The sequence below is a fragment of the Anopheles coluzzii genome, chromosome 3 (assembly GCF_943734685.1).
Source record: "Anopheles coluzzii chromosome 3, AcolN3, whole genome shotgun sequence".
Lineage (NCBI taxonomy): Eukaryota > Metazoa > Arthropoda > Insecta > Diptera > Culicidae > Anopheles > Anopheles coluzzii.
In genome coordinates this window covers 50,459,899-50,481,979 of record NC_064671.1, presented here as the reverse complement: position 1 = coordinate 50,481,979, position 22,081 = coordinate 50,459,899, and the positions used below count along the sequence as shown (strand labels likewise).

General features: G+C 39.1%; 5 protein-coding genes across 8 annotated transcripts; 3 read left to right on the top strand and 2 right to left on the bottom strand.

The window, feature by feature from the left end:
* Window positions 1-3,969: 3,969 nt before the first annotated feature.
* On the top strand, window positions 3,970-5,927 carry LOC120960034 (dihydrofolate reductase). The gene is made up of 2 exons (XM_040383912.2): window positions 3,970-5,076; window positions 5,146-5,927. Exons 1-2 carry the CDS (start codon window positions 4,994-4,996, stop codon window positions 5,624-5,626), a joined length of 564 nt encoding a protein of 187 aa, XP_040239846.2. The 5' UTR covers window positions 3,970-4,993; the 3' UTR covers window positions 5,627-5,927.
* Window positions 5,444-6,260, bottom strand: LOC120960035 (succinate dehydrogenase assembly factor 3, mitochondrial). Of its 2 annotated transcripts, none has more exons than XM_040383914.2 (4): window positions 6,102-6,260; window positions 5,910-6,019; window positions 5,658-5,829; window positions 5,444-5,555 (listed from the first exon to the last, which is right to left on the bottom strand). In XM_040383914.2, the coding sequence occupies exons 1-3, from the start codon at window positions 6,157-6,159 to the stop codon at window positions 5,674-5,676; spliced, it is 324 nt and encodes a 107-aa protein (XP_040239848.2). In that variant the 5' UTR covers window positions 6,160-6,260; the 3' UTR covers window positions 5,444-5,555; window positions 5,658-5,673. The 2 variants fall into 2 exon arrangements, with proteins under 2 accessions (XP_040239848.2, XP_040239849.2); XM_040383915.2 differs by having other exon boundaries at window positions 5,444-5,525.
* A 293-nt stretch (window positions 6,261-6,553) lies between these two features.
* On the top strand, window positions 6,554-12,122 carry LOC120960033 (pyruvate dehydrogenase (acetyl-transferring) kinase, mitochondrial). 3 transcript variants are annotated; one of them, XM_040383910.2, is made up of 8 exons: window positions 6,554-6,937; window positions 7,670-7,877; window positions 7,967-8,157; window positions 8,243-8,404; window positions 8,657-8,953; window positions 9,027-9,136; window positions 9,211-9,309; window positions 11,570-12,122. In XM_040383910.2, exons 1-8 carry the CDS (start codon window positions 6,835-6,837, stop codon window positions 11,642-11,644), a joined length of 1,245 nt encoding a protein of 414 aa, XP_040239844.1. In that variant the 5' UTR covers window positions 6,554-6,834; the 3' UTR covers window positions 11,645-12,122. The 3 variants fall into 3 exon arrangements, with proteins under 3 accessions (XP_040239844.1, XP_049466507.1, XP_040239845.1); XM_040383911.2 differs by lacking the exon at window positions 11,570-12,122 and adding an exon at window positions 9,815-10,153 and having other exon boundaries at window positions 6,556-6,937; XM_049610550.1 differs by lacking the exon at window positions 11,570-12,122 and having other exon boundaries at window positions 6,555-6,937; window positions 9,211-10,153.
* Window positions 12,038-15,303, bottom strand: LOC120960031 (myotubularin-related protein 10-B). Its single transcript, XM_040383905.2, has 9 exons — window positions 14,960-15,303; window positions 14,795-14,846; window positions 14,572-14,720; window positions 14,352-14,504; window positions 14,153-14,277; window positions 13,845-14,079; window positions 13,532-13,762; window positions 12,717-13,439; window positions 12,038-12,643 (listed from the first exon to the last, which is right to left on the bottom strand). The coding sequence occupies exons 1-9, from the start codon at window positions 15,020-15,022 to the stop codon at window positions 12,224-12,226; spliced, it is 2,151 nt and encodes a 716-aa protein (XP_040239839.2). The 5' UTR covers window positions 15,023-15,303; the 3' UTR covers window positions 12,038-12,223.
* Window positions 15,304-15,425: 122 nt separating this feature from the next.
* LOC120960032 (PP2C-like domain-containing protein CG9801) lies at window positions 15,426-18,497 on the top strand. Its single transcript, XM_040383906.2, has 5 exons — window positions 15,426-15,976; window positions 16,044-16,609; window positions 16,710-16,793; window positions 16,858-17,073; window positions 17,145-18,497. The coding sequence occupies exons 1-5, from the start codon at window positions 15,843-15,845 to the stop codon at window positions 18,110-18,112; spliced, it is 1,968 nt and encodes a 655-aa protein (XP_040239840.2). The 5' UTR covers window positions 15,426-15,842; the 3' UTR covers window positions 18,113-18,497.
* Window positions 18,498-22,081: the final 3,584 nt, after the last annotated feature.

The window sequence follows — 22,081 nt, the reverse complement described above, 5'->3', positions numbered from 1 at the left end:
GTTCAAGTCCCGAATAGACCTTGCCGCTATACGTAGGACTGATTATCCTGCTATGGTAACAATAAGTCAAAGAAAGCCAAGCTCACTTCACCAGTGGGTACAGCCAGGCCTTAACCGACAACGGTTGTGTGCGAAAGAAGAAGAAGAAGTACATTGATCATGATCTCAATATCCTAGTTTTACCAATAGGTTGACAAATAAAAAAAGAAATAAATAAATAAGTACAGTGGAGCGCCGTTTAGGCAGCGGTAATCCCTTATGCGGGCGGGCGTGCGTTTTCTGAAAATGTATGGAATTTGACACCCGCAGCGGGTGACAGTTTGAAACCGCATGCGTCAGAATCAAACAATTTTGAGTTTTTCGCACGCACGCCCGCACGCCAGCAGTATCGATTAACGCTACCTTTTGAGCGTACTTTTTACCCGTCTGTCCGTTTATACATGCTGTGTAGAAATGACATTTCACTATAAAGTTGACATTGAGTGCTGAGGAGGATATTTGAAGAAAAAAATAACGGTTATCAGGGGACATTGTCATAATATAAAACACTATGATTCATGGCAAATTTCGAATATTATCATTGGAAAAAAATTAAATTAATAAAAACTGGCTATTTTTTATCAAAACATGAGATAAACTTAAAAAATCAGGAATTTGGGATAAAACATATACGTTGACTTATTATCCATGTTATTCGAGTATCCGGGCGAGGTCGAGTCCCGATGAATACGAATAAACTTAGTAAGTAAACAGAATTATAAAATATACAATAGAATAGAATTATTATTATTATTATTGCAATTTTTATGATTTTGGTAATTCTTAAAGATGTTATAACTTTAATTGATGTAAAAAATAATAAAATAATAATACAGTGGAGAGCCGTTTATCCGGGTTTCTCGGGACTTGACCTCGCCCGGATAAGCGAATAACACGGATAATGAGTCAAATGATATATTTTATCACCAATTCCTGGTTATGTTTTGGAAGTTTTTCTTATTTTTTGATAAAATAACCCAGTTTCTACTAACTTCATGTTTTTCCAAAAAGAATATTTAAAATTTGCCATGCATTATAGTGTTTTTGTTATGACAATGTGCTCTTATAACCGCCTTTTCAAATATCCTCCTCATAACGCAACGTCACTTTTGTATTGAACTGTCATTTCTTAACAGCACGGATGAACGGAAAGCCGGATAAAAGGTACCCGAATAAACGGCGCTCCACTGTAATATATATCACAACTATATTTGATACTCATAAATTATCAATAGATCGGACCATCATCGAACTTTTTGTAAAATTATGCTTTTTTTATTATCACATAATAATAATTAATATTTAGACATAATCATCTATCCATTTTCCCATCCACAACGATTAAAACAGATGTTCAATAAAAATGCTGCTTGGGTTTGACATAAACAGACGTTACGCGTAACGCTAACGCTAACGAAGAGGGTCCATACTTTTACCTCAAAATATAGAACAGTATGTAGAACGAGAGAAGAAGTGTGCAAACGAAAGTGTGCAATCCAAGTAGTCTGGTTATAGAGTTTGCTCTACTGTTTCATATTTCGCACACGTGTGCAACAATCGTTGCTTTTCAAGCGAAACGATCCAAGCAACCCTGTAGTAACGTACCGTTAGTCGTTGCTAGAATTTACATTACTGTACAGCAAGGACTGTGTAGGAACGAGGTCAAGTAATGTAGCAAGATCTATTACAGGGTTTCGAATCATACAAGGGAATAGTTCAATCACTTAGGGGAATGTTGCAAATCGGTAGGGGAATATTGCATGCAAGCTGTGGATGTTTGCAATCACTTAGGGGAGTTTTGCAATCGATTAGGGGAATGTTGCAAGTGTACTGTGGAGCTGTCATCAGACTGTGGGTGCCGCTGTAAATACCTTAAAATACCTCTTACAGGGTTTCACTTTATCTCAAGACCGCGGGACCCCTTCCCGAATCTGTCTTAGCCAAAGCCAAGACTGCGGTATGATGCTTGAAAACGTTGATGATACCTGAATTCATCGGATGCAATGCTGAATCTGCGGCACATTTCTCGAAACACACTGGTCCGCGCCGAGGACATGCGGTCCAATATTTTTTTACACGGATAACCTTTGTGTACATTGGAGCGATTGGAGGCGCGGAAGATTTGACAGCTCAACTGTTCTACAACTGTTATAAACAAGGCGCGAATTTCGCGGTACCGCGACGATCTCGGTTCGTCTATTTCCAGCCTTACATGTAAGCGCGAATTTCGCGGTACCGCGACGATCTCGGTTCGTCTATTTCCAGCCTTACATGTAAGGCTGGAAATAGACGAACCGAGATCGTCGCGGTACCCCGAAATTCGCGCCTTGTTATTAACAGTTGTATAACAGTAGAGCTGTCAAATCTTCCGCGCCTCCAATCGCGCCTGCTGTTTCGCAGAGATACCCAACTTCGGTATTGCTGAGATTTTCGCGGTAGCGCGAACCGATTATTTTTACTTTTTCTGGCGGATTTATGTGAAAACTCGTGTCGAGAAATGAGTTTTGTATTTTATTTTGCATACACTATGTGAAATAAATAATTTGATTCGCAAATTGATAGAAAAATATTTCTTCTTGGCACATTCAATCGTCACCAGCCCTCGGATGGTTCCATACACGAACCGCGATTATCTCGCCTATCTGTCAGATTTTATAACATAATTGACAGCTCAAGTCATACGCGATTTTCGCGGTACCGCGATGATCTCGGTTCGTCTATTTCCAGCCTAAAATATCTGTTAGGTAACACATCACAGCAACCAGCCAATGTGCAATGTAAACAAATGACGAGTACAAAATCGCAACAAATACTAAAACTAAACACAAACTACCCAAATAGCCAAAATTGCTTAAGCAGCCAATTTTGGCATGCTAAAGATCGCTGCATGAATTCGCCCTTTGCAGTAGATAAACAGCGTCAAAGTACCAGGTGGTCCTTCTAAATAGCGCCTAAGCAGCTTCCTTATGCCAGGATGCCGAGGATTATTTTTATTTGTGTTTTATTTTCAAGCAAGACGTCATCATTGAAATAAACAACACAATTTTATGTTTTCTTTACGTGCATGTTTATTTGTGAACTGTAATTGTTCATAACGTTTACAGATTTTTAAATACTTTACAGTTAAGTCAAGACCACTTCACTTAATATTATTACTTCAAATAACTAATCTATCTGGAGCACAAACTACGAGACGGCGTCTGTCTTTGACAAGAGCCACCTTGTAACGATGTCATGCATTAAAAAGCTATAAAGTTCCACCAAGTTTGGTACACATTCTTAAAAAGCCTTAAAGTTCCATCGTCAACCCTACAGATAGTACTATTCAGCCGCAAAGTTCCAAAGTGTACCGTGTGCTTGTTAAAAAGCTGTAGGATTCCACCAAGTACCGTTTCATCTCTTAATCACCCATAAAGTACGACATCGGAACGATTTTTCGTTAAACAGCCCCAAATCAGCAATGGAGTTCGAGCTGGCTATTTGGGGATTTTCAGGCCTATCATATTGCGTTCAGCATTCAAGAAAATTCACTCGAGCGTTCATTTTGTTCATTTTGCTATCATTTGACATGTTGCTTTTCTGCCGGCAGTTTCGAGTTCATGAAGCATAAATTGGTATCATGTATGTCGATCGAGTAGGCAGATTGAAGAGATTTTCTCCCGACAGCTGAAGCTGTCGGAAACACGCAAATTGAACCATTACGCCAGGACTCCACAGAGCATAACATGGAGCGCAACATAACAACTGACAGCTGCCAAACGCTTCAGAAAACGCTTCTTTGATGGTAACATGTTTTGAATATCCTTAGTAGGCCGCTCATTGCTCATAGAAAAGCTACCAACCTACTACGATGACCGACAGTTAATGAAACGCTTTACCTGCTTTCCCAAGCGTTTTCTGAAGCGTTTGGCAGCTGTCAGTTGTTATGTTGCGCTCCGTGTTATGCTCTGTGGAGTCCTGGCGTTAAACGAATTGTGACCGCTGTCTACATTTGTAATTATGTTCAACACAAGTCTAGTAACACTTTTATCACTCATGTTTGACCCAGTTGTAACCAAAACATGGAAAATATTGATTTGAATGAAGCGCTCAATCAGTTTGTTTACACTTAATCTGTTCACCGGATGCTTCGACCAAGTGTCAAACACACTGGAACTAGAAAAAAAGTCGACGAAACTTTAATCGATTCGAACGGCGAATATGATACCAAATTTTCTCCCGTTCGATTCTGGAGCTTCCGACGGATTCGAGAGTCGTTCGACGTACAATCATTATCCGATATACGCTATCGTACGGGACTGAGCGCAACAGCGTATCTCGAGTTTTCGCGTATAGCGGATTCCTATGGAAAAATAGTTTACACTACCGGTTCGAGGGTTGAAATATATCGCCATAGAGTTTTGCATTAAAGTTTTTTGTCATAAAACAAGCATCTTTTGCACAAATTTAATGCAAAATGCATTAAGAACAGTAAGGAAATTCAAAAAGAACATAAAATATTTCAAAGAATCAAAATATTTGCAAAAAACACATGGAGCTGTCAAACTTAGAGAAATCGCGTACTGCGGATAATTGCTGTATATGATAGGCCTGTTTTTAGAAGGCATTTAAAAATTTTATACGGGATTTCACAGATCAAATCAGACGTGCGATTCGTCGGACTCCGCATCCTATTTTATCTATCAAAAACTAAATCTGTGGTGTTTTGTAGTGCGACCTCGCAGACTGCTCGAATTTGTTTTGCGGGACATGTATTTTTTTGGTCGTAGACAATACGGTTAATAGTGTATCTCGGGGACTGCCTGTACATGGTTGATTTCAACTGTCGAGGTTTTTTAGTTGCTTGTCCATCCTGGCGTTGATGTCGGCTTGAGATTTACCTGTTGATTAATAACCAAGCACGAGACCCTACTTTAAACCCACTCACTGAATCTGAAATTCATTGAACTAAGCTATGTCGAAAAAGTTTAGCTGCATTGTTGCTATTTGTGAAAATCGTGGTATTGGCATTAACGGAGATTTACCATGGAAACTAAAGTGAATGAAGCATACAGGTCTGTTCCATCCCCAACGACTCTGAACTTTGTGTATTGGTTATCTTTACAGGCAGGAACTAAAATATTTTTCACATACTACGAAGAAAGTTAATGATGCTGACAAAAGAAATGCGGTTATCATGGGAAGAAAAACGTACTTCGGGGTCCCAGAAAGCAAACGTCCATTGCCGGAGCGTCTAAATATTGTGTTGACGCGAAATGCGGCTGCCTATACTTTTCCGCCGGATGTGTTGGTTTGTGGCAGCCTGCAGGAAGCATTGCACAAGCTGGATTCAACTGACCATGGGGAACACATAGAGAACATTTGGGTTGTCGGAGGTAACAGCGTATATAAGGAAGCCATGGAATCCGATCGTTGCCATCGAATCTATTTGACGGAAATCAAAAAGCAATTCGATTGTGATGCATTCTTCCCAGAAATACCCAATTCTTTTATGGTGATTGATAATGATCCAGACACTCCAAGTGGTGTGCAAGAAGAAAACGGAATACAGTATGTATACAAGATATATGAGAACAAACAGCAATAGGTTGGATATCATAGGTCGAAGCAAAACTTACGGTCCTTTATCATCTATTATCGTTTGGCTTCCTGCAGTAGCTCATACAGCTGAGCTATCTGTTCATCTCGAAAATGGTTTAATTGAGTTTCAGTCAAATCTTCTCCAATCATTCCAATCGGTCCGGGTTTCCCTCGCAAACCCAGTTGCTCAGCAAGATTTATCGCATATCCCTGTAAGAATAAGGAAAATACGACGTTTTAAATATGTAAAACTTTCATGGAAATAAAACTATGGGTAAATAGTAACTTACTGCCCATTCGCTCATAAATTTCTGGCTTTCCATAGGAGAACAAATTTTGTGGCGTTTAAACTCTTCTTTCACGTAGTTATTACCGAGCTCCTGCAACGCCACCGGCAGTCCTGATGAAACGAAATCATTAAACGTACAATTCATGTTAGCAGGATTAATACAACAAATTGTACACGAAATTGCATTACTAACCACGGTGCATACGAAGAATAGTTTTGTACAAAACTCTCACTTTCTGTACGTGGTTCATTTTTATCCAATTGTTTTAATTCCGCTCAGCTCGTGTCTGTCAAATGAAGTTACGTAAACATGACCAGTGCTGCCAGAATCAATCATACACATTTTTTACACATCTCAAATCCATGAGAAATCTACCATTTATTTCGTATTAAATATCCACTACTGCAGTAGTTAGGCTCTTTTTTGTCTATTTCATCTGTTTAAAGAACATTTGCTTACATATCTGCACTGTGCACTTTTTTTACTGAGTTTTCTTTTAAATGATTTGAACAACTTCAAAAACTGCCACCACATTATTTGATCTCTAGTGTCAGAAACTTCCCAATGATCTGCATCTGGTTTAGGCGATAGACACAACATTCAATATCAACATATATTGAACGAAATCAGTAAACATTGAATCAGTTACCACAATATCGAAAGAAAAATAAATACATATCGAGCAGTGCATCAGCAATTATCAGTACGCACAGTGACAAGTTAACACCTCGCATAAAGCGGTGTGTGTTACCCAAAGTGGCACTCGTTTTCGAAAAGAAGTGAAAAACTCCCAACGCGGAACCTTCTCCACTTGTACCGCAACAACTCTTGACTAGATCTAGAGACTAGATGAGTTCGTCTGGTGACTGTGTTCTATCAGTGACCTTGTGAGACTACGACATCTAGGAAATACTGTCCCGTGAAAATGAAGCTGTTTCCCGTGCGGCTGTCCAACATCAATAAGATGTTGGATTTTTACTCCCAATTTAATCCATCACCCCTGAGCATTAAGCAATTTATCGACTTCGGTAAGTATTACATCAACAATATTTTTCTCTTTGATACTTTTTACCATTGATTTTTACGCTCATAAACGTACGATTCATAAAAAACCGGAATTTTGGTGCATTTCAGTGCGAAATTTGAATGAGTGTAACAATTAAGCAAATATAAACATATGGCTATGCTTCAGACCGTGTCGTATAATATCGTAATAACGCAACGTATTAATAGAAAAATCTAATGTTTTTTTTGTTGGATGCTGGATTTGCGATTAACAACTATATAAAACATTCATGTAAAATAGCTGGAATATACGTTATGTACGACTACATAGTACAACTACATGTGTGAGCATACAGAGAATTCGTCGACTCTTCAACTCTTTGTTGCTAAGCCATCTTAAATACTGACCCCGGCGGATGTCACTGTGTCTGCCCTTCCTCTCTCCCATGAGTGGGTCAAAATACTTGGCCAACACACGGCAACAACACTGACTTTGATGGATGCGATTGACGCACGTCTCAACAAAATATTAGATTTTCTTGCTTGATTTTGCTTCCATTATTCCTGGGTTTTAGGAGACGTTTGTGTGTGTCTCTGTTGTTGTGTCTTGAAAACTGAAAGTCTCTAATCGATGATTTTATGGAAACTAGAATGTGTCTATAGAGATGCAAACGTACGTTTAATAACAAATTAAAATACTGAATTCCGTATAATTCGTATATTTTTATTTTTTCTTCCATTCCGCTTCCGTTTAGGGCTTAATGCATGTCCTCGAAAGTCGTTTGTTTTCCTTCGCAAAGAGCTGCCCGTACGGTTGGCGAATATAATGAAAGAGATCACCTTGCTGCCAGAAAGTTTATTACGAATGCCTTCAGTCGGTCTGGTCAGCGCCTGGTATGTGAAAAGCTTCGAGGAAGTGCTGGCATTCGAAAAAACGGATCCTACCGAAAACAATCTAGAGAAGTACTGGGAAGAGAAGCGCTCGCTAAAACTAAAGTACGCATCTTTTGATTGGTTTCCTCTTGCAATCCGGCGCGTATCTCAATTTACAGATTCTGCAAATCGCTCACCCAGATTCGTGACCGCCACTCCGATGTTGTGCAAACAATGGCTCAAGGGATACTGGAATTGAAGGAAAGCCGAGATGGAGCGATTGAGCCATCCACTGAGCTCTCGATTCAGTACTTTCTGGATCGTTTGTACATGTCCCGTATCAGTATAAGAATGCTCATCAATCAGCACAGTAAGTAACGGTTGGAGGCTGGTTAGAAGGGTGCGTGATGTACTATGTTGTTGATTTTAACACTTCACTGTTCGCATTGTTTTAGCTATACTGTTTGGTGATATACCGCAGACAGGACGCCATATCGGTAGCATAGATCCTCTATGTGATCCGCACATGGTCGTACGGGATGCTTACGAAAATGCACGTTTTCTATGTGATCAATATTATCTTGCAAGTCCAGAACTCGAAGTAATAGAGCATAATGGTAAGTAATGGATGTCGGTAATGTCGTTAGTTTATTGATAAATTTATCTTCCTCAAGGATTTCACAAAATAATGACTTAATATTTAGATCTAATTACAATTTACTGAACATTTAAAAGAAGTATAAGAAGGATCAGCACGGAAAATCAATTCTATCAAAATAAAAATAGACAAATATGCTTACTAACCTAAACTTTTCGAGATAAATGTAATTAATGTGTACATAAAACTCTTGTTTGTTGTGTCTGCGCAGAGATTGATAAGGGAAACCCCATAAAAATTGTGTATGTACCATCGCATCTGTATCACATGCTGTTTGAGCTATTCAAGAACTCAATGCGTGCTGTAATGGAGCATCACGGAACAGAAAATGATGTGCCTCCGATCAAGGTTACTATCGTAAAGGGTAAAGAGGATATATGTGTTAAGATGTCCGATCAAGGGGGCGGTATTCCACGATCGCAAGTGGATCAACTTTTCAAGTACATGTACAGTACTGCACCTCAACCGCCGAAATCTAAAACAGATTTGCCGTTAGTTCCATTGGCTGGTATGCTATGAATGCGTTACGGCGTAGTGTTGATAGTGTTGATGACGATGTTTTCTTTTTATAATACTTATAGGATATGGATACGGGTTGCCCATTTCCAGACTGTATGCTAGATACTTTCATGGTGATCTGGTCCTGTTCTCCTGTGAAGGTTACGGTTCCGATGCAATAATTTATCTCAAGGTACATAGTTATACAGTGCTCGTCAATAATGCATTTTAATTTGTCCATTCGTTTTTTTACATTTACTCAAACAGGCATTTTCAGATGAAGCAAACGAATTGTTACCAATATTCAATAAAACTAGCACCAGATTTTATAAAGCAACCGTACCAACTGGTGATTGGTCCAATCAGGTAAAGGGCAAAAAAATCAAACCTCCTATAGTTATATAAATATTACTTCATCAGTTGTTATGTTCGTTACTATAATTGAACCCTTTGGTTAATCAGAATTGTGCAACATCAGGATCAAATAATTGATGAAAGATATAAACATATATCAATTAAAGTAATATAAGCATTTTATCGGCTTTCATGGACTTTTATGTCTATGAACTATTATGGATATTTTGTTAATTATAAAATTATGTGCTGTAAGAGATTGTAAATCTTAAAGCTTTCACTATATAATTTCCGTTGGATCATCCACCATTGTACGTAATATTTGCAGCCCACCTTATCAACATCTTAGGTGTAGTATTAAAAATACATTACTTGTAGGCGGTAATATTGTAGGTATAGTATTTTATGTTGTGGCGTTCTAGCTTGAATACGTTTGAATAGTTTTCTTTTGTTCCCTCTTCGCATCTTCTTATTGTTTATTGTTGCGGGCATTTCCGTCTCTTTTCTATTCTACTAGGGCAAGAACTTTACCAACAGGTTGTTGTAGCCGTTTTACTAACGACTGTTGTACGAATGTGATGTTTAGAGCTCAATTGACAGTACGATGGATCTCAACTGACCGTCGCCCTTTATTTGTCCCAATTTGACGAACTCTATTCTTCCCGCTTACTACTACTACTACTTCTACGTGTCGCTGAGCTACAATGTTTGGTTTAACGACCTTTGTTGACGTTTTTAGCTATTTTGATGATAGTTACTTCAATGTTCTGTTTTATTTTATTAAATGTATCTTTTTCGTTATAAGATTATATAAAAATTATGAAAATATATTGATGTTTATATTTACACCATTCTAGCATTGTTGCGTTTTAGTGTATTTTTTTAATAAGTTTTAATGTATCTTTAGTTGTGTGCGTTTAATTCATATGATTTTTGATAAGTTTCCTATAGTATTGAGCAGGTCGACTCCAAGCAAACTGTCAGAGCCAACCGAAATCGAATCGAAAACTCTGCTAGTCCGGCATTGTGGGTGGATGGTAGGCGTAGCAAACAAATATGATTTCAACAAATAATTCAAACTACAGTACCGTCGGAATACAACGGTTTAATCTGTTTTATTCGAAACAACAATAATTTCAGATTTATGTTTCAGGAAACTAACAAGCGCAAATATAATATACGGCCGAAGCCGTAATAATGTGAATCGAAATATAAAAAGCGCAAATTCAATAGTTGGCATGTAATTGAGTGGGTCTTTTTGTTGGTTGTTAATTAGTGGCACATCTCAATAGTTGGGTTGTCATCCTTCCAACGAAGTTGTTTTGCCAGTAAGACGCACCGGCATTGTTGTCAATGGAGCTATGAATTATAAAGTTGAATTTCCGATTTTGAACCAAAGGTAGTTGAACAATATTCTTCTTCTTTTTATTGGCGTTACAACCTACGCTATCATGCTAGGCTTACAGGGTTTTCCAGGAGTTCTCTTAGCTGTGGGACACTTTATTGACTCCTTCTTACGTGAATTGAACTCAATGTAATGGGATTGAACCTGCTCAAAAAGGTTGTCATAGAGTCCAATTTCCATCGTATGAAGTTCACTTCCTATAAGAAAGAGTCAACGAAGTGGTGTCCCACAACTACTATGAGAGAACCCCTGGAAAACCCTGTATTAGAACCACTCGGCCGGAATACAATCCGGTCAAAGTCCTTGTTATGGAGAAACGCCCCATATGAGGCTTGAAACTTGAAGAATTTTGTTAGGTGCCACGGAAGCGCCGGCATTCCAACCATCGCGTGCGAATACATGCACTAGTTAACCCGCAATCGTATCCCAACCAGTTAGCTCATACTGTAGTTCATTTCGACTTAGCTTTGTAACAAAGCGATCCTGTCTGTAGCCGCAACTAGCTCATACAACTCCTTACGATTTCGGGTGATTTATATGTATAAATGTTTTATAAATAAACCCCCTCCCTTTATTTGGGCTGCTGATGCCGATACATGTGAAACTACGAGAAAAATCTTTTGAATAAGTGGTGAATGAACTCAATTTTGAACTTAATTTTGATACAAAATTTAGTATCTTACAACAATGAAAAGATGGGGAAGTGAGAAAAAAAATGCATGCACATCATATCATAACATAAGTCTTTTTGTGGCGTTTGTTTGTTTGCTATTTTGTTGGTTAATGTATTTCCAAAAACAGTACATTACACACGAATGAGATAGTATTTACAGTATAATTATCAAAATCTTTGTCACCATTTTACAGAATTCTGATATGAACTCGAAACAAATGAACGCTCAAACGAGACGAGCAGGCTCTCTGGGCACGAACACATCATGATCTCATCCGATAACAGACGACGAAGATGGCAATACTAGAGAACTAAAGTAACAGCAACAGAATCGAATTTCAAGTGCAAGATGTCATTTAAGCAATGCATAGTAGTAGATAGCAACAGGGGATTAGATTCAATATCATAAATAGTGGTTATGATTTCGCGAAATCTTGACAACAATTTCATCATGGATTAATGTAAATGAATGAAAATATTAAGTAAACTGTTTCTGCTCTGTTCTATAATGTTCTGCTATCGGCAAGATTTGAAGATGGCGATATCTGTAACATCAATCGACAAGTTTTGTTTCTACCGTTTTTAGTATGCACCTTAGCTACAAAAGCAACATTATTATACTTTTTTTGAACTTATTATACACAAAAAAACTAACACAAATGTACTAGCAATAAAATAGTTATTCATATTTATTCATTAATATTAGTTTCGAAGTAAACATAATAAAAATATTTGATTAATCACGGATCCTATTTCTAACAATTATTGCCTGATCGTTTTTACCTTTTTTTAAATACTCTTCAATCACGTTCTGCTTGATACTTGCTTTCTTAAAACGATGGTTATGCTCAATCGTTTAACGAAGAAGTTTCATACATCGAATCATGCGAGAAATTTATATCGTTGCTCGCAATCAACAAATCTGAGCATACTGCCTGCGCTGTTGGTACTATACTAGAAAATGGAAAAAATGAACTGATAGCCAGCGAAGCATCAGTTGCGGCATCGGGATCACGGGTTTGTATTACCATTGCTGATAGTATTTGCTCCAGTACATCCATATGGTCGTTCGCTATCTCGGAAAGTACCGATTGGTCAAGATTTTGACGAAGTTTACATATATTGTTCAACAGTATTCTGTTAAATAGATCGCACTGCGCCATACCACCGTATTTGATCTCGAGATGCGGCATCCAGCGAAAATAACACTGCTGCCACAATTCAATGTCTCGCAGGCAGCATTGCGGTTCCAGGAACTGTTCGTTATTCTGATTGAAAACAAGATTAAGGGGGAAAAAATATCTCAATTATTGTGCTAAGGAAAAAAGCAGTACTACTTGCCTGTGACAGTTGTAATTTGCCAACTACGTTTACTATAGTTTGCCCGTTCGAATCTTCCGCACGTCGCGCATTAAACAAAGAATTCTGGATAGGATTTTGCGGACTTGAAGAACTACTACTAGCGCTCGGTACTGTTAGCGCCGCATGCGCTTTTTTTGTTTGGTACAGTGGATTTATAAAAAGTGCAAGATCTTTACTTTCAAATTGCTTTTCCCAATCCCATACCGGTCGCAGCACAACATGCTCGGCATGCAGTGCTTGGTATCGTTCGGTTTCGGAATTGAATTGAAACGTGTCAAAAATTGGAATAAACAATGAATCCCACAACGTCGTTAAAAACACATCCGAAAACTCAAATGCATCGGGAAACTGTTGCAAAAGCTGCCATGTGCAGTCAAGGAATAGAAGAAACAGCGGACTGCGTTCGGTACTTTTTACAGTAGACACGTGTCCCAACCGGTCGCTGAATGGATGTCCTAGGATTATCCACTCTTTTTGAATAAGGTTTTGAAAGCCTCGCATCGTACGAAAACTGCTATCCAATAACAATTGCACCAAGCTCGATATCACACAGCTCATATCACGACCATTGATTTCTTGGAGCACCACAGTTTGACCTTCGCGTAGCAACTTCGCAGCAATATCCGAATGCTTCAAACACAGCGAGACGTAGAGTAGCCAGTAGCTTTTTTCCAGAAGGGAATAGAATCTTCCATCCTGCACCTGCAATAAAGCGTTAATATTAATGCACTGATGGGGACGCTTTGTGCACTCAAAACATGTGGTGTTATCAGTGAAGAATAACTTAAACTGACCATAAATTGTTGATCGTTATCGGGAGTGCACAGATCTCGCAGTTTCATGTAACTCAAATTGACATCTTGAATACTGGGTAAAATTTTGTATAACTCCAAAAGCCTAGGCTGTCGTTTTTGCGGATCGCAACGGCGCACGTGTTCCAGCAAAATGTTTTCCACTGTTGTGTTGGTAATGTCTGGATTCAGCTCAGCTAATCGAACCAGCGAAGCATCCTTAAGACCCCAAACCTACAAAAAAATCCAAGGAAAAATATAGGAACGAATAATCATAATATTGGCACGTACACAAACTTCTTTCATGACCACTTACCCAAATAGCAGAACGATTATTTCGGAAGCTTTTTGATATGTTATCATAGTCGACGTCGCTCAAATGTTTAGGAACAACGAAATGCATCGGCAGGGAACTACTGGAAACACGGCAGTCTTTAGAATATACACGCCAACCTCCGGTTGCATTGCAACGTTCCAGCTCTTGGAACCAATCTGACTTCTTGTTGTACATCTTCACGGCTTCACTCATTGGGCTACTGTAATATTTCTCCCTAGAACAGGTATTGCGATAGCATATTCACTGGTTTTGTGGATTATACGAAACATATGAATTCCAACACTTACTTGAATCTGTACAGAAATAGTAGATTATGTCGCGCTGGAAAGGCAAACTTTACTAGCGCATCAGCGATATACTTCCCTTTACCGATTTCCGACAGTTGAAACCCAAACGTGAAGGTTTTAAAATTCTACGCAGACACAAGAAAGCGAAATTAGAAAGTTCATCTAAAAATCATTTACTCCATCCATCCATCCTACAAACCTTGCACACAATACGTATTTTATCAATTTTACTGCTGTTTTTCACCTGCGGACTAATAATTCTTTTCTTTTTATCAACGTATTGGTAAATTCTGTCGATATTAGAGAGTGACACGTCTGACGAACCCAGAAATCGATTACTCTGGAAAGAAAGCTTTCGGGAGAAACAACCAAATGTTAGAGGAAAAATAACTTGGTATCAACGTAGGTTTCCTGCTTACCTGATCGTCATCCATGTCCAGCGAAACAAACGATAGCCGGAAGTTAGTGATCAGCAAGATTCCCATTTTCTCGCCGCACACTTTGCCATCCTTTAGGTAGGATGTAATGTACATGCATACATTATTCGCCCGAGCAGCCTCTAGTTCACCTGTAATGATGCATCTTATTAAAGATCTCTGTACCTAACTGATTGCATGTGTTAATTCATCCATTGCCACTGACCTGATAGTAGCTTTGGTTTATAGTCATCGTTTACGAAGTTTTCGTCTGGAACCTGAAAATTGTAAAAAAAAAAAACATTACGACACATTCAGCGCCAACAAAACACATACGCCTCCGGTTTCCTCGCTTGGCAGACAATACGTGGGATTGAACGCACTAACATACCTGGTTTACGTAGCTAGTAAAGTTCTGTTTCGTCTTATTACGACCCTCGGACATTGTTGGCATTTGGTTTGTGTAATGTTTTTACACATCAACTAATTTGCCGTACGCATCGGATAAAGAACCCGGAAATGGTAAGCGGTACTATTGTATTGCTTCAATCACGGGATACTTGAATTTATTAATACTTGAACAACTTGTGTCGGCGACGGTAAAAATTGGAAAATTTTATTAACCGAACAATTTTTTACACATGATAAACAACAGATGAGAAAACAAATTATCGTACAGTTGACACGCCACTAGCGAAGTCTTCGCAGAATACGGGGTTGGCTCAATGTGAATATTTTGACAGTAAATCTGTCAAATTGAATGAGCTGTGTGTGTGTGTGTGTGTGTGTGTGTGTGTGTGTGTGTGTGTGTGTGTGTGTTTTTTGTTTTTGTACTGAGTGTGACTGTGTGTGTTTTTATCTGTGTGTGTCTTTTATTTTTGCTTGTTCATTTCGACAGCTCCGATTGTCAACACTTTTTTCAGCTCGGTAAAGTGGAAAAGCTAGTCCAAGGCGTTCACGCACGAGGAAAGTCGAAATAACAATTATAGCATAACTACTATTAGGATCCAACAATTGTTCCGCTTTCTAAAGTGCTGTGCGTTGTGCACTGTTCACTATATGTGCGTGTGGCGTTGCGAAAGATATGGTGAATGAATTCAAACAAAGGAAATAATTGTCATGTCGTAATTAAAGAAATGGAGCTCTAGAGCTACTCGATGGTGTTAGCTATTCATTTTAACGCAATCTTTGATGATAAAATGATAAGTCATTAATAGAATACGTACAAACTCACATACCATAATCAAAGTGGCGAAAAACGTACAGCAAGAACGATGCCATCTTTCCGCCAGAAGGTTACAACTTACTTCCGGCAACTGAGTTTCGTTTCCGAACGAGACCAGCGGGGCCCAACGCAGCAATGTTCTTCGATGGCAGGCGGGAGCTTTATGACCAGATATTTAGAAGGGTAAGTCAAAGACGTAATAAAGGAATCATTATTACGTTTATTTATCGTTTTATCTGCTTGTGTGTAGAGAATGGGACCCGCAAGCTTCGATGGCACCTATTTACAGCGGTAAATTGCCGGAAGACTTGCCGGAGGTACGAATTGGTCAGTATGCTGTAAGTCAAACGGAAAAGGACGCTGCTTATACAGGACCATTCGAAGGTCTCACGGGAGTGAGACGTGCCAAATCGCATCTTACGGCAGGAATTGAAGACGATATTGATTACATCGACGTTCTGCAAGATCAAGCTTCGACATCGCAACAGGACAAATCAAAGAAAATCTCTCCAGCATTTGACTCAAATTCAAATTCAAAATCGTTTGCTCCGTTCACTCCTGCAAAGCATTCCATTGTCTCAAGTCAATTGACGAGCGGGGAGAAGAATCCGGAGACGAAAAAAATCAGTGACGATCCTATAGCAAACATCACTGACTGGAACCGTCCAAATGAAGATGCCTACGGTATATCTGTATCGTTGTACGAAACACATTTACACACATCCGGAAACGTTGGTGATCCGATTGCAGATTGTTTTGGTATCGTATCCCGGGCTGATTCCTGCATAATGGCAATGGCTGATGGTGTGAACTGGGGTAGGTGACCATACCCATCTTTCGTTCCAATATTTGTATGCTCTTGAGTTACACGATTAATGTATGACATGGATTTAAATTTACTGATATCATTTCACAGGGGAAGGTGCCCGGATTGCAGCGAGATCAGCAATTCAGGGTGCAATAGAATATCTGAGTTCTGCGATTTTTGGCATACACCAAGGTAATGTTTTGCAATGTAACAGTTTGTATTTTGATTTTCAACATTTGATGCATTCATTTTACAGTAACTTCGACCAGAGCCATTTTTGTTAGCTTGATTCGCAGCTTTTGGGAGGCACACAACTACATACTTCAAGTCGGAGGAGCCTTGAGCACGTTGACCGTCGCCATCGTATTACCCATTGAGTCATCAGACCAAAGTATTGTTTGCTGTTGCAATGTAGGAGACTCTCTTGGGTATATATTTTCGAAAAACAATATCGTACGGGAGATAACTATGGGTAAGCGCTAAGTGAAACAAAATTTAAACGGAGTAGTTAACAGTGAATAACATGCAATCGCTTATTCGTAGGTTCACATGATGTTAGTCTTATGCGCGATATGCGAGATGCCTTAGGTGCATTAGGTCCCGTGTATGGCGATAAACCGGAAATGAGCAATCTCACACTATCTATGTCATACGTCGATGAAGGAGACATTGTGTTTCTTACATCGGATGGCATCAGTGACAATTTTGATCCAGTGGTCGGAAAATTTGCGGAAGCGGTCGGCAGTAAACCTACCAGTACTTCTAATAGTAGCAGTAACGCTGTCAACACCAGCAAACCTCCAACCTCCAACCAGCATCACGAACGGAAAAGTAAAGCAGGTCTAGCCCCTAAAAGACAGAACAAAAGTGCACCTATGCTTACTTTAGCGCAAAGCAGTGGTGCATCGGATCCCGAGCAAGGAAACGCGAATCATGCTGGTAGTACGCGTGCCGAACGAAAAATTTCTGTTCCGGTGAGAAAAACAGGACCACCGATCGCTGGAATGCAGGACAAAAGCTATAACTCGAAATATGTAACTAGATCGAAAACGTTCATTGAACCGGCGGCAGTGTTAAGGCGATCGAACAATGTCGTTGCAAAGCCACACACTGCAATAGTGCTACCTCAGGTGACAGCACAGCAAAGACACGTTCTAACTCTGTTAAGGATAGCCGACCTGCTCGTTTACGGTATAAATGGTTCACTACGGCCTTGTACGAATGCTAAACAATTATGCCAGCTGTTGATCGACTTTGTGTCCTGTATTACGGCTGCCAAACGCAAGCTACTGGAGCAACGCGAGTTATATTATAAGGTAGTGTGCTCTCCGGACGGAACCCGAAAGGAAGTTCCACACAGCGCACACGAGCACAAAGCGATACGAAAGCGTATGGTAGATGGTACTACATTTTCGTTGCTCCCTGGAAAACTGGATCATGCTTCGATTGTAGCGTATACCGTTAGCAGACGAAGATCGGAAGATAAACCAACGGCTGAACATATTATCTAATTACCCGTTTAGCAGTGTACGAACACATTCGTAATATTGAATTTGTGAATTTGCTTGCAAATTGCAGCAAAATTACTTTCTATCTATAGTATAGTATGTAAACTTATAATTTATGAATTCAATTCATCCAGAGTATTTGATTCAAGAGCGCAAAAGCTTCATTACTTGTGCGAATTCTGCTTCATGCTGATCCACTAGTGTTTCGTGCTGAACCACTAGTGTCGACAATTATTGCCACTATACAAAAATCTGTCCGCTGGCGCTAAGACTTTTTTTAAAAGAAAAATAAATGAAATCTTGCTGCAATTAATATTTTATACAAGCTACAACACGAAGAAAGAATATTAATGTAATAAAATATGTGCCATGAAGGCTTTAAAACAAACCCCTGTTTTTAAGGTATGTTTGTGTTGCGTGAAAAATAATGCAACGTTTTCAATATCAGCAATGAGCAAGTATGTTACTTTTACGATGAATTTTTGCGTTCCTTACAGAACGAATATTAATAAACGAAAATAAACGAATACATCTGATATGTTATTATTATGAAATATAGAAATTATCAACCAACAGATGTATATTTTATTATACTTTTTTTTTTAAATTTAGTTAAGCAATTTATTAATTATTTTCTTCATGAATTCTTTTGAATGTAGAGTGTACGTCATTTTATTTGATTGTATATTATACTCCCACTTTGCTTGGAATCCTAGGAATCCCATGCGCCGCAAATACGCCACCAAATGCAAATGCGCCCGCAGGGCAAAAACCGGGTTTCGCGAGCTCGCCAACGCTCCAAATCGGTTCGATTGCCCTCGCGGGCGAGCGTTTTTGAAAGTAGTTGTGAGGGTTTTTGAGGGTTAACGATAGCCGCCAAAAAGCTCGCGCTGGTGTGCGATTGTGTAGATGGACAAAATTAAATGGTCAAAAACATAAATACACTTCACCACTCCTCCATCTCCTTCTCATTGACCCCACGGGGTCCTACATTTCATGTGTGTTGGGGAGTAGTGATGGGTAATCCGGAGCGGAGTCATGGATCAACTCCGACTCCGGTGCGCAAAATATGACTCCGACTCCGGATCATAACTGGATTCGACTCCGGATCAGTCCGGATCACTCCGGATCACTCCGGATTACTCCGGATCACTCTGGATTACTCCGGATCACTCCGGATTACTCCGGATCACTCCGGATTACTCCGGATCACTCCGGATCACTCCGGATTACTCCGGATCACTCCAGATCACTCCGGATCGCTCCAGATCACTCCGGATCACTCCGGATCACTCCGGATCACTCCGGATCAGTCCGGATCACTCCGGATCAGTCACAAGCGTGTGTGTAGATGCAACTCATATAGGTAAAAAAAATAACATTCAACTGTTATTCTTCTTGTTCCCAATTTCTTTCAATTTCTCAAATCATTCTTTTTCAACGCGTGGCACAGAGTAAGAGGAAGATAATTTGAAATTTTTGTGATAGGTTTTTATTTAAATTAAAGCATGATGTTCCGGTTTGTATAAACGACACAATCGTAAACCAAAATAGCCGAATCATTGCACAGATCGTATATAACTGCTTTTTTGGTGGCCCCTTCCACCACTGTGTGCCCTGTGTGTGTATGCCAAATTTTTCACGCACCCTTACATGCCGTGAATATGCACCGTGAAACAGTTTGGTTTTCTATGAACCTATTATCGAATATAATCGAATTTCATTGAATTTGGCATAACGCCAAGGGCGAATAACGAAAATTAAAATCGTGTGAGTAACAGTTCCAATCTCACTTAAATCGTCCATATGTCTCGTAGATAATGAGGAATAAATGTGAAAATAGGAAAAATAAATGATTTCGAGCACAACACAACACAACACAAATATAAAACTAAACAAAGGCAATACGACAATGAAATACACATCACAGAACTGACAATAATCCAAAACCAAATAAACATTATATTAATTTACGCATCCTCTACCACAAACTACAACGACCGAACAGGTAAAATGTTGATCGATGAAATCGAAGGATCCAATTTTGTTCTGCTCCATGAAAATTAAATAAAATTCATACCAACAGACCCCAATAAAAGAGCCACAGCAGTAGATCTTACCATAATTATAGAAAAATTAATAGACAAATGTAAAAGAAAAGTACTGGAACACCACATGGGGGCAACTCACCACAAAACGATACTCACGACAATCCAAGAAAATATAACCCCCGTAAAAATAAAACGTATTTACAAAAAAAGGCATTTCAAAAAATAACAGCTATAAAAATAAAAGATAACAATACAAGCCACTAAATATGCAAAAAATATCGCAGATTATTAAAAAAAATACAAAAATGACCTTCAAAAAGTCAAAGATCTGGTGGAACAGATCCACCGAAAAGGTATGGCACCAAAAAAATGATAAAAGAAAGTTATTTAATCAAAATAAAACAACGAATAACGAGATTGAATTAAAAAAACACACTAGCACAATTCCGACTCCAAAAACGCTAGGACAAAATTACAAATTTTGAAGAAAAACTAGATTCCATGGACTCACTCACCAGCCTTGACGAACTATGGAAAATGACTAATAGAATAGAAAGTAAACAAGAGAGCAGCAGAAAAGAAAATATAATTGAAAGTCACATGGAGAATTCAAATAAATTCCTGAACGACAATTTAAAAAATAACACAAAAGGGGATACAAATTTATACAAAAACATACCAACGCCAGAGGACATACTAAATGAAGATATCGCAACAATTGTTCAAAAAGAAAAGAAAATTCAGACCCCGGTTCTGACAACATTTCATATGAAATTTAAAAAAAAAAACATTAATGCAGAATCCCGAAGTGTAATGATAGCGCAAGCAAACGAAATGTGGAAGAAGGGCAAAATAAATTTAAAAAATTATAAGAAAAACAAAGTGATAACGATACCCAAACCGGGAAAAGACATTAACGATACAAAAAAACTATAGACCGATCTCACTACTCCCTACACGAACAAAAATAATAAATATGGCGGTGTTAAAAAAAATACTACATGAATGACTCAGAGAGTGTGCATAGGTGTTCGAAATGCTAATCTACGAGCCATTGTTGGCCTCGACCTGCAACTATATTAGTGTGAATCAACATGGTTTTGTACCCAGGCGATCTACAACGACTAATCTTCTAGAATTTGTTAGCAAATGCCATAAATCTATCGATACCGGTTTACATCTAGATGCTATTTATACGGATATCAAGGCAGCATTCGACAGTGTATCGCACTCCATCTTGCTAGCGAAACTCGACTTATTTGGTCTCCCAAACCCTATGATAATGTGGCTTAGATCGTACCTTACAGATCGTCAATATTCTGTAAAGTTAGGCCCGTACATGTCAAGTCCAGTGCATGCATCTTCTGGAGTCCCGCAGGGCAGCAACCTGGGTCCTTTGCTGTTCCCTCTTTTCATCAACTACGCGTTGATCCTTCCGGCTGATAATCATCGCAGATGACGCGAAAATTTTTCGTGTTATTCGTGAACCAGAAGACCACGCCCGACTGCAAACTTCCTTGCATGAGTTCCAGTGTTGGTGCAACCGTAATGCTTTAACCCTATGCACAGATAAATGCGAAGCCATCACTTTCAGTCGTTTTCGCCGCCCATCATTATATGAATATGCGCTTGATGGACAGTCCTTGGCGCGAAAACGATGTGTTAAAGATCTAGGCGTTTTGCTCGATACAAAACTATCTTTTAAGGATCAGCTGGATCACGTAGTAGCCAGCAGCAATAGAATGCTAGGACTAGTTATCAATATGACTCGCGAGCTTAATGATATACCTTGCACCAAGGCGCTCTATTGCTCACTTATCCGGTCGTTGATGGAATATGCAAATATCGTATGGTGGCCAACTGAAGCGCGTCCGTTAGCTCGATTGGAATCAATCCAGCGCAAAATTACACGATTTGCACT